This window comes from Schistocerca nitens, chromosome 8 (assembly GCF_023898315.1).
Source record: "Schistocerca nitens isolate TAMUIC-IGC-003100 chromosome 8, iqSchNite1.1, whole genome shotgun sequence".
Taxonomy (NCBI): Eukaryota; Metazoa; Arthropoda; class Insecta; order Orthoptera; family Acrididae; genus Schistocerca; species Schistocerca nitens.
In genome coordinates this window covers 420,558,379-420,571,012 of record NC_064621.1, presented here as the reverse complement: position 1 = coordinate 420,571,012, position 12,634 = coordinate 420,558,379, and the positions used below count along the sequence as shown (strand labels likewise).

Sequence of the window (12,634 nt, the reverse complement as noted above, 5' to 3'; positions counted from 1 at the left end):
ACCAAGGGGAGTATTGTTCGTCCATATAGGTTTCGAAATTCTGAATCTTTGTCAGAAACTAAAATGTATGATAAAGGTCTGATTTGAAATTGTCCAGCAAGGGGGAACCTCGAAACAGGTTTGGAAATTCTGAATCTCTGTCAGTCCTAGGTTTCCCTCCTCTCTCGCACTTGTTATAAATGGTGTACTGAGAAAAAGAGATGGACAACAATTTTTATTCCTGTAACAGTGCACCATCCCATCATTACAAAATACATGATGTCAATATTTATTTTCTGTCTCGTATTTTCTTGGAAGCAAAATATCATGGGGATGCCACTTAAATATTCTTTTTATTATGAAATAATCTCAAGCACATAATGTATTACTAACAATAAATGAACAAAGGCTAACTAGAAATGCATATTCCAGAAACCAGTTTTGACGTTATTTAAATAGCTTTCTGATAAAACGCAACGTTGCTTGAATGGCGTGTTTCCTGAATCAGTATCACTTTTTATCTATGAGTACACTAGTTTATTTGTGCTAGTATGGAAGCAGTCAGAATTTTCGTCCTACTTTTCCAAAGACAGACCATAAGGTTAAAGACTACAGGAATGAGAGAAAATTTCACATAATTAAACAAGAGACAGACGACGGAATCACATCAGTGAGTGAATATCAACCTTACAGAAGTAACGTCTCTGTTATCGACTAATAACATGAGCAAAAAAATTTACATAAAATTACATGTAAAATAGTTACTAATACAAGTGTCGTTAGAAGAGGTGCATTTCCGAGTAAACCACCTCTCCCCCATTTCCCGGGAATCTCGCTGGAGTTACCAAAGTAGAGAGTATCCCAGGTCCTGAGCACTTCGGGAAGTCTTCCGAAAATACCAAAAAGGCTTCAACTTGTCAACGAATAAGATGGTCTGTCGAACCGTGATTAAAGTTCGTGAAATAAGTCTCTGGACTAAAATGCAGATCGAATGATTATTTTTCCACAATTCATCGGTATCAGTATGGAAAGGATACGTTGCAAAATGTTCAGTTTGAGAGTCCTACTCAACACGAAAGGCGTCTTCTGTGGCACAAACCACATTCCATGCCGCATATTCGTGTGCGCGACGCTAACCTAACTAAAAGGTGGGCAGCCATGTATCTGTGCGCAAAAGCATCACGTCTGTGGATGGATACAGTAAGGTTTGTCTTGCCGGGTTGTGCGAGGTATGAGTGGAGCCAATCAGTAGGAATCCGAAGAGGCAGAATTCGTTTTGGGAGGTCTCACGTCAACTGACAGGATACTCTGCTGCTGTGACTGGTCCTGCTGATTTACTCCGCAGTACAGACGCCTTGTCTTGAACACGGTTGTATGTTACGTGGCCTTTCATATCAGGCCCAACCATATTTCTGAGCATGATACATTCTGTAGGCTCAAGTAACATACGAAATGTTGGATCTTAAAAGCGCTTTCAACCCCCTTAGAACACGTTGGGATCAATTGCCAATTTTTATTAATTCATTCGAGGTTTCAAGTGCGTTTCCTCAATATAATGGGGTACAAAGGCACATGGTCCATTGAACTGTATTTATACATGAGGAATGTTGTCCCGTATTTGAATGTTGATCATTACACGGCTCTGCAGCATAATTTCGATTTCTTACTAACTTACTGTCCTCTGCCCTTGATCTTTGTTTAATTAATTTTTTTACGCGTGTCGCACCTCCACATGCGCTCAAAAACCATGTTCTCGAAACGTATCCCACTCATTTTAATTGTATACAACTCTAGGGTGATGCAGCCTACCGAATGCAGAGAGTACAGATTTAGTAAATAAAAATTGCGGCCATGCAGATAAATGTGAGTCGCTATTGAACTTCGAGACAAATGCAGATGTAAAAAGTGCGTGAGTTCTAAAACTATGTTTCTAATATGCGATTTGTCTTGGTTAACTCTGGTTAAACCCCCTCTCCCCAATCCCCTTTTTAAATCTGTATTACGTTTGCTTACGTATGGGTAATATGTAATATGCGGGGGAAGCATTTCAGGCCACAAAATAAGGGTCAGAGTCACATGTGGGTTTCCAGGTTAAAGTAAGTAAAAGCAATTTCGTTGCGTTTTCTCTTCGAAACACTGCACGTGGGCTGGGTGAGAGTATTCCTCAGGGATAAAACTGCTGAGGTGATCGGTCCCTAGACGTACACACTACTTAAACTAACTTATGCTAAGAACAACACACACATTCCTGCCCGAGTGAGAACTCGAACCTCCGGCGGGAGGGGCCTGGCAATCTGTGCCAGGGAGCCTCAAACCTCGCGGCAACTCCGCGTGGCTGAAATTGAAGTCCTAGTTTCGAACAGATACGACGCAGTGAGAGATTTACCACTTTCTTACATTTCTCTAGAATTCTGTTCACCGGAAAAGGATCGGATACATCACTGTCGATTAAAAATGGCTGGCAGAACAGTGCTGGCACATCTGGAACACAAGTTATTTGGTGACTCCGCGTGTGGCATCTACGAAGATAGCAAAAAATACGATGCAAAGTGGCGATTTCATTTAGGATGATAATCTAATCTCTTGTCAGGCTTTTGCTCCCCGTATTTCACAGAACCTACAAAGATAACAACAATTACCACGTAAGGAAATGATTTTAGTTAGTTAGGATGATAAATAATTTGATATCTCGCATTTTGTGCTTGACTCCTATCAAAACGATTGAAAATGAATAATTTTATAGACTTCTTAAGCATTTGTTTCCATGTCTGGCTAAACGCAGACCATTAACAGGTTACTAAATATCACTTTTACTTTAATTTAAGAATCTATTATTCCTTGATAATAGCAATGCCACTATTCTAAAATATTTTAACTGAGCAAATGGCATAAATATATTTGTCTCCTGTACAATACATACCAATTGTTTCTATTTAAAATTAATCTACGGATATTATGCATTAGGATACAAACAGCTGTTCGACTACTGAATTCAAATGTTCAAATGTGTGTGAAATCTTATGGGACTTAACTGCTAAGGTCATCAGTCCCTAAGCTTACGCACTACTTAACCTAAATTAGCCTAAGGACAAACACACACACCCACGCCCGAGGGAGGACTCGAACCTCCGCCGGAACCAGCCGCACAGTCCATGACTGCAGCGCCATAGACCGCTCGGCTAATCCCGTGCGGCCCGACTACTGAAAGGTGACACGTTCTGAGATCCAAATTTGACTGAGAAATTGGTACTTAGTACCTGTTCACCTGATGTGTATTATGGAGTAAATGATAAAAAAAAACAACGTACATTCCTTGTCTGAATAAGATGCTTGAAAGCGGTGGCGTCTTAACTAGACGCAGAATTTACATCTGTCAATGTGCGTAGAAATTCCTTCGAAGGGAGAAAGGAAGATTATAGTTTAGCGTCCCGTCTGAAGCGTGATCATTAGGGACGGAGAAAAAGCTCGATGTAGGAACGGATTGAGCTTTTCAAAGGAACCATCCCAATATTTGCCTAGAGTGACTTAGGGAAATCACGGAAAACCTAAATTTCGGTAGCCGCACGGGGAATTGAACCATCGTCCTCTTGAATGCAAGTCCATTGCGCTAACCACTGAGTACCCTCGCTCGGTCTATCCTTTCCACTTTCCATATGCAATCACTCCAGTTACCAAAGCATTAAACTGAATGGGTTACTGACATTATTTAAATTGTGACGCAAGACGGTTTGAGCTCCTGTTTGAACAGCAATCTCAGTAGAGATACGATACGATAAGTTACACTGTTACCACCACGTAGACTGATATGAAGTGCTTTACGTAATATACCTCTGAGATAAGAATGACAGGTCGGTCACTGAAGAAGTTGTAACGTGAGCTGCCGACTACAGGGCAGCCAGAAGACAAACATGGCGCTCACAGACAGAAACATGCGCAGTGCGGCGCTGCTGCTGGCCGCTGCCCTCTGTGTGGGAGTCGCAGACTCAGCACCGCGCCCCCAGCTGCTCCAGGTACTCGGACTGACTCTTCATGACTTATTTCTTCACCCCTACTTCTGGTACACTGCACGCTTTGTGCCATATTGCCTCCTGTACGACTGCGTCCGTGACAAGAATCTTGTTACTTGTGTACTCGCAACCAGTTGAATTAAGTCATTTGAACGTTCCCTCTGTTTATTTTACTGAAAATAGAGCGTTTCCGAACTGTACTGTACTTGTGTTTGCTCTTGGACGTACTATTTGTACTGAGTGTTTGTCCCATCTCAATACCTGTGCAGCTGTAGCACAATTGTTTTGTTGTTTTTCCGCCAAATTTGTGAGCTGTTGTACATCTTACATTGACGCTGCAGAACCGGAAAAGACGAATATTATCATTTAATTGTGTGTTAACGGCTAGGTGATTGGCGAATTGGTGTAGAATAGTACTTCAGTGAAACGGAAACACAGAAGTAATTTACTTCAAATCTCGTATCCTTAAACGTCATGGCCTGCCATTAGCTAAGGACGGTTTTACGGTTGTGCGTAGTGATAGATTTGCAGTTGATGGATTTATTTTAAGGACTTAAGTTGCTATATTCTGATTGTAATTTCGCAGGTTATTTGAAGACCGATGTAGTAAATTTAGCTGCAATTCTCGACACTGTATTCGTTAGCGTTGATAAGACTTCAAAATACTTTCAGAAGATTACCAGGATCCTTGAAAAACAGAAGATTGAATGTGGTCTACAGAGTACTGCTAAGGACAAAGTGAATCTCAGACAAGAATCTCATGGGGTACGAACTGAGTGAGACTTATATTCATGTTCACGATAGATGTTGCTAATAATACACATGTTTCCTTGGTAGTATGTTTGAACGATTACAGAAATATGTCCATGTGAATCACAAGACATTGGAAATACAACATGTTGGCTTCTATCCAGGTTGCTAGTCTTGAAGCTTTTCTTCACACAGAGGCCGCTGCTGTCACGTTGTCGTCCTGAGGTGGGGTTGGTCAGCGAACGATTGGCTGACCTCTTCTCACAGCCCCCTCTGTTCTGTCGTTCCCGACTAGCCTGCCGGCGCCTGACTTTGCGCCGTACGTTCTCCCCTTCCCCCTCCCAACAAAGTGACGGACCGTGGTCGTACAGGGAGCGCGACAACGGCGGGGGAGGCAGGATCGTGGACGCTGCGATGGGCTGGAAAATGTGGCTGCAGGGGAAGTCATTCTTCCAGTCGCATCATACCGTTCGGCCTTCGCTCTGGTGGAAACGTTCCCCGGAAAGCGACCAGTAGGGTACGCGTCCACCTCCTGAGACCCGTAAGAATATGTAGAAGGCGTCGGCTGCTGCGGTGTGGGCGGTTCCAGCTACATCGGTAGGATGAGAGAAGGCGGAGGAGGCGAAAGCTCTGTCTCAATTGGGTCGTCCCACTCTGTCGTGAAGACAACCTCTGGCGGCTGCTGTGGTCGCGCTGTCCTCTGGATCCGCGAATCTGATGGAAGAGACACAGAAGGATCACCGTGCACATGACAGTGGCGAATATGACTGAGATATCGGGCTGCAATCCGTCTTGGCCTGAAATGAGATACATGCATGCGCCAAGTCGACGAAGGATCTCACGTCGCGCCCACCGTTTGTTGCCGCTATAAACCCTCAAGAACACAATATTATGCGGCGCGAAGCGATACTTGCGATCTCCCTTCGGCAATCGATGCTCAAAAGGGTCGGCAGGTCGAGCAGTATCCGATGGCGGTGTCCATGAAGAAATACCACCGGCGATGTTCCATCTCGTGGATACGGACGATATGAGGCGAGAAACAGTTGCAATGCTTGATCCCTGGTGTGTGTGGTGCGACGTTTGGCCATCTGCTGCTTGGAGGTTCTTACAAAACGTTCCGCTTCGCCCTTTTACTGTGGATGTAATGGTGCACTTGTTAGATTTTGTATACATTGTATTCACAGAATGTTTCAAATTCATTTGACGTGAACTGAGGGCCGTTGTCCGACACTATGACTTCAAGCAAACCTTCGAGGCAAAGAATGGAGGGCAACGCCTGACTTGCGTTACGTGACGTTGTAGATTTAATTAGCACAGCAAAAAGAAAGTAGCTGTAAGGGTCTACCACAATCAACCAACGAATGTTCCAAAAAGATTCCGCAAAGTCTATGTGCCATGTGATTGCGACTTGAGCCAAGCAGAGAATGTTTGTGGCGGAGAGGACTGATTTTCCGCACATGCGTGAAACTATAACGACATCTGTTCTATTTGGGTGTCCATACCCTGCCAAGTACAGTGTCGACGCGCTAACTGTTTCGTACGAACAATTCCCCAGTGTCCTTGGTGAAGTAACTGCAACACTTCTTTTAGCAAAGCTTTAGGGATCAACAGATGTGACCGTCCACTGTCATTTTGAACAAGCATCACATCACGCTGTATAGCAAGGCTATGCCGACGTGCAAAGTATCAGCGATCTTTATGGTACGCAATGAGCGAGGTCAAGAAGTGCGAATGTATTGTAGCAAAATGTTCAAATCTCAATCATCTTCCGTGACCTGTCCAATTTTCCTACAGTTCAGAGGAAAGGATTAAAACAATTCAGAATCCTGAACATCGATATGACAACAAGAGGCAGCTGAAACGTCAAAGTCTGTAGCAGGGCCAATCGGAAGACATAAAAGTGCGTCCGCATTACCATGTTGAGCTGTCGGTCAATACACAATCTCGCACTGGTACTGAGACAAAAACAAAGCCCATCTGTGCAATTTTTGGGCAGTTTCAACAGGAAGCGCCTTCGTCAGATGAAACAAGGACTGCAATGGCCTGTGATCCGTTAGTTAAGTAGAATTTTCTGCCATACAAATAGTGGTGGAATTTGGTGACACCATAAACAATAGCCAATGCCTCTTTCTCTGTTTGTGAATAGTTACACTGAGCTTCGGACAACACTTTTGGTCCAACAGCAATAGACCTGTCTTTATCACCAATTCTGTGCGAAAGCATTGCACCGATTCCGCAAGAGGGAGCGTCAACTTGGAACACAACTGGTTTGTCAGGGTCAAAGTGAACCAAGCATCGATCACTGAGCAATGCATTTTTAAGCTTTTGAAAAGCTTCTTGGCACTCGTCTGTCCAAACAAAGGGAACGTTCTTGCGACGCAAGCGAATCAATGTAGCTGCAATTTCTACAGCATTCGGTTTGAACGGGGAATATAATAGTTCATTATCCCAAAGACTGGCTGCAATTCTGTGACACTGCGAGGAACTTGCAGGTCACGTATGGCTAACAAGTGTGACGGAAGAGGACGTACACCTTGACTGTCTTTGACATGACCAAGATACTGCAACTAAGGTTTATAAAAATCACACTTGTCCAGTCTGTATCAGATAACAAACGGAACAAAGCACAGAAATTTGCTATGTGTTCTACAGGTGTACGACCTGCTACGACAATATCGTCCAACTAGTTTGAACAGTTTGGTACTTGCGCTGTTCCAAATACTGTCGCAAAAAGGCAGGTGCGGAAGCACTGCCAAAAGGAAAACGCAAATATTTAAATAAGCCCAAATGAATGTTCACAACACACGAGTTTTGAGATTCTTTATCTAGCGGTGTTAGAAGACATGCGTCCCGCAAATCAATTTTTAAAAAGTAGCGACCAGCACGTAATATGTCCATGAGATCCTCTGGCCATGGCAATCGATAAGTACCAATCACAGTTTGTGGGTTGACTGTAGTTATAAAGTCAACACAGTGGCAAATGCGACCTGATGGTTTGGGGAGCAAAACCAGTGGACTTACCCATTGACTATCTGATATGAGCGCAATAACTCCGCTATCTTGCAATTCTTCAAGTTCAGCAGTGACTTTGTCCCGTAATGCAATGGGAACAGCTCTATCCTGGCAAAATTTCGGCTGAGCATTGCCTTTCATAGTAATATGTGCAACGAAAATTGTTAGCCTTGCCTAAACCTTCAGAAAAGAGTTGAGAGAATTCTTTCAGCAAACCAGCTACACTGTCTTTAGCTTTGAATGCAGTCACTGACAACACATTGTCCGGAATCTGAAATCCAAAGAGATCAAACAAATCAAGGCCAAATATGTTCTCACAAGTGCATGATTGTAGCACAGTGAAAGTCACAGTTCGTGTATGCGAGCGATACATAGCTGGCAAAGTACATTTTCCGAGAACGTGAATGTCATGGCCACTGTAATTCATTATGTGCGGGCTAATTTTAGACAGGCGTGGGGAGCCGAACAGTTCTTACTTGTTACGATTCAGAAATGTAACAGAGGCACCCGTGTCCATTTGAAATTTCACACGCTTTCCACAAAAATGCAATTGAATAAAAAGTTTGTTGGATTGGTGTAGCACTGAAGAAACTGTTTGCTTGCTAGTTTTGCTAATGCCCGCAGCAGGCTTTGAACACATTGCATTGATTACATGGGCCTTGTGAATATACTTTTGTGAGTGGACAGAGTTCTTATGTTTGTTCCGTTGCAGACATACGGATTGTACGTGGCCTTTCTTGCCACAAGCGTAACACTGTACTTGTCGGTACGGGCAGTTTTGGTGCGTGTGCCGTGAATAGCACCGAGGGTTGACGTAATTCTGTTCGCCTGTTTAGAGAAATGTTTACGTGACGTGGAGAACTGTTTACACGGCATGGCAAGTGCATGCTGTCGCTACCTAGTGGGCCGGTCGCTGCTGAAATTTATCAGCCGAAATGGCACCTGAATTACACTGACCTAGTATCTGCACTACGTGCTGAAATGATGGCTCTCACTGTTTAAAAATCTGTTCTCTAAGTTTGACATCAGTTACGTTGTATACAACCACATCACGCACATAACATCTGAATATAAAGCACCACAAGCACATTTGAATTTGCATTTCCTCTTAATACTCTGCAAATCTCTTACCCACCTGCGATAAATTTGGTCTGATCTTTTTTTGCAACGAAATAATTGGTACCTAGCTGCAGCCACTGTCACTTGTTGGTCATAATTGTTAGTTAGCGAAGCTACAACATGATCATAGGAATAATGGTTCAAATGGCTCTGAGCTCTATGCGACTTAACTTCTGAGGTCATCAGTCGCCTAGAACTAAGAACTAATTAAACCTAACTAACCTAAGGACATCACACATATCCACGCCCGAGGCAGGATTCGAACCTGCGACCGTAGCGGTCGCTCGGTTCCAGACTGCAGCGCCTAGAACCGCACGGCCACTCCGGCCGGCTGATCATAGGAAAGTTTACTTGGAGTGGCGTCAGGGAACAATTTCTGAATGAGGTGAAAAACTGCACTTCTACTGTTGACCAAAAGTAATGTAGTTTCACAGCATCTAGTACATTGTGAGCTTGTGGGCTTCAAACTGTTGCAACTGCTCAAGCTACTCCTCGTCGCTTTCGTTAAATTGGTGAAAAGGTGGCATGGAACTCGCACCTACAGGTGTTGCTTGTAGCACTGTATTTCTTTGCTTCACCAGGAGCTTCTATACCGTTTTCAGCAGCGTGGCTGTTTGTTGGGTCTGAAACTGAAACATCTGTGTTAGCTGCTTGGCATCTATCGCTTGCAGCTGAGGCGCCTGAGCAAGGGGTAGGAGAGGTGGGTTACTCATAATGGGAGAGAAAATTGCAATAAACAGAGAAGGCAAGCAATTAAAATAAGCGCATATGCAAAGAAAACTTTGGCAACGTCCACCTGAAAACACCGATTAGTAAACACCACTGTAAGAGACACTAAAGCAAGTAAACACATCCGTGCAAAGAAAAAACAAGTAAAATTAAGGTGCAAGCAAAACATACAAACCTAAGAAAAATAAAAAATTTTTGGTAGCCAGGCACGGGGCTCTTCTTACTTGTTGCCAAATGTTGGCTTCTATTCAGGTCGCTACTCTCGAAGCTATTCCTCGACTGGGGCCGCGACCGGTCGGACGCGGCGCTTATGTTTTCTTCGTATAGGAGCTGCTGCTGTCGTGTTGTCGTCCTGGACAGAGGTCAGTTATTGAGTGATTGGCTGACCTCTTCTCACAGCCCTCTCTTCTCTACCGTTCTCGGCTGGCGTGCCGGCGCTTGACTTTATGCCGTAACACAACACTGCCTACAGCACCTTTTAAGTAGAATATATATCCGACCTGAGAAGGAGCACATTCAGTAAGTCTTTTGCACAGGAACAAAACGTTCAGCGTAAGAAACGTTTGTTCCTAGGATGCGTGACTTGTGACGTGGCATACTAAGATGTGATCCATACCTATACGATTCCTGAAGAATGGCTGTGCTGAGACCTGGAAAAGTCATTGAGTCTACTGGTGGAACCCAGTTCGTTACGCCGAAGCAGAACAGGCTCCACATGATTCAACAATTCAAGTCCGGAGGATTAGCTGTCCAGCTCCTGAGGTCGAGTGCACGGTTAAGGACCTAGCTTGTTAATCGTTTGCTATTTGCCGCCGACACATCCATTATCTGCCGGAAAATAAAACTCATGAGATATCCTTATAGAAACCATTGAATTTTGGCGGCCAGTAATGACTATTTATCGACTGAGTTATGATCAACTTTGAAGTTCTCCACTGATTTGGAATTATCACCACAACTTTGAAACGATACGCAGTATGACTGAAACTAGGCACCTGAGGCATATAGCAGAACAGTGACCAAATGATGTCTCTGTAACATTAGATAGCAAATGTAGCAAGAGGCTACGCTCTGTTCATGAAGTACGTGGAAACTGAAAGGGAGCATTTTGAATTAACGGTACTGCTTTCGTCACCACTGAGTCACCTGTACGTTTGAAGCTGGGTACACTTGTTTCCTATAGAGAAAGAAGCATCTCTGAAGATGTCTTGATGGGCACTTACTGCGACGCTCACATGTGGTCGTTCCATTTTTTTCGTTTCCTCTTGTATCTAAGATTTCGATGATAGTGTATATTCCTGATACCACGACGTTTGTGTTTTTTTTTTTATCGCAAATGATTACACTAAAGGTTTTGCCTGAGTTACAGAATATTTCAGTTGGTGAAAGTCTTTTATTTAGATATATTACTTGATTTGATAATTAAATAGACACCCTAGCTGCAAGCAGGCGTTGATACACTTCATTGGGGACATGTTGAAAATATGTGCCCCGACCGGGACTCAAACCTGGGATCTCCTGCTTACATGGCAGACGATCTATCCATCTGAGCCACCGCGGGCACGGAGGATAGTGCGTCTGCAGGGACTTATCCCTTGCACGCTCCCCGTGAGATCCACATTCCCAACATGTTCACAACACTACATTCGTAGTGCGCCTAATAAGCGGTGGCTCAGATGGATAGAGCGTCTGCTATGTAAGCAGGAGATCCCGGGTTCGAGTCCCGGTCGGGGCACACATTTTCAACATGTCCCCAATGAATTGTATCAACGCCTGCTTGCAGCTAGGGTGTCTATTTAATTATCAAATCATTTCTAGCAAAGCTGCATGGTCATCCACGGTAACTGTTCTTACGGGAACAAATATTACCGTCATATATATAGTTAAAAAAATATGGGTTCCCGGCCTTTGACCTTCTTGTGCGAACGCACACGCTATGCCCGAACTCGTACGGGACTTGGTAGATTAATCTGCCACGAGTAATGAGTATGATGGGCAAACATCTATTAGGCTTAGTTACGCTTATACATTTATGTTGTTGTACATAACGTTCACTCTGTTCCAGAGTTCGTCACACGTGGATCTGTTGCAGGGGGAGGACGTGTTCGTGACGGTGGAGACGGGTGCCCTCAGGGGCGTGGTGGCCACGTCGCTCAACGGCACGCTCTACAACAGGTTCGTCGGCATCCCGTTCGCAACACCGCCGCTCGGAGACCTCCGCTTCAGGGTGAGTACCTCCGCTAAACCCTGGCGCCCTCTCTCATCTTGCAGGAAACTGTGTGGAATGCGACACCCCGTCTAGAAAACAATCAGCACCTTGAACAGACGCGCCCGCGAGCAGCGCAGCTCCTCACGCATGTCAGTGATTTTAGTTTCATACATCGTTTGTAAAGTGTTCAACGGTTTAAATTCAAGAGATAAACGTGGAAACTCAAAACTAACCCAGTGTAAAACCGTAAGTAACTGGTAAGTAGAGCTCGCCTTGTAGAGACTTTACCGCTGTTAATTGCACGAGAATTTGTGCCGCACCATGAGTCGAACTTTCTATTGTCGCTTATCGCGAATGGCCACCTTACCATTTGACTATCCGAGCATGACTCGCGACTAGGGCCATACTTCCATGCACGTGTGTCTGAAGAAACTTTGTATCGTACTTCTGAATAACGCAGGCACTTCAATGCTGTATTTGTCTGCCGACGCCGAGCAAGAGACTTCCAAGCAAAACATCTCCCCTTTAGGGGAATATATGTAATGGATATATGAGTACATGATGCAGAGTCGTGATTACGAGGTATGGAAGTTTGGCTCTGGCGTTGAGTGTTGGATAGCCAAATGGTAAGGCATCCACTCACGATAAGCGGGAAATACGGGTTCAGTCGCTCTACAGCAGGCTAGTGGCACAGACGTCTTGCTTACACAGCTCGCTCGGGGGAGATTTCAAGAAATATTTCCTATGATTAACACGTCTTTTATGTTTGAAAAACAAAGATTTTCATACGTTTAACATTATCTTAAAAAACAAATGAACGAGAACAGCA

At 44.1% G+C, this 12,634-nt stretch overlaps 1 protein-coding gene across 1 annotated transcript in view; it reads left to right on the top strand.

Annotated features, from left to right (window-relative positions):
• The first annotated feature begins 3,843 nt into the window (after nt 1-3,843).
• The window catches only part of LOC126199266 (acetylcholinesterase-like), an 89,908-nt gene continuing 81,117 nt past the window's right edge, over nt 3,844-12,634 (top strand). Inside the window, exons 1-2 of the mRNA XM_049936072.1 lie at nt 3,844-3,989; nt 11,689-11,823. Of these exons, the coding sequence (XP_049792029.1) occupies nt 3,888-3,989; nt 11,689-11,823 (237 nt within the window). The 5' untranslated portion in view covers nt 3,844-3,887. The remainder of the gene's footprint in view (nt 3,990-11,688; nt 11,824-12,634) is intronic.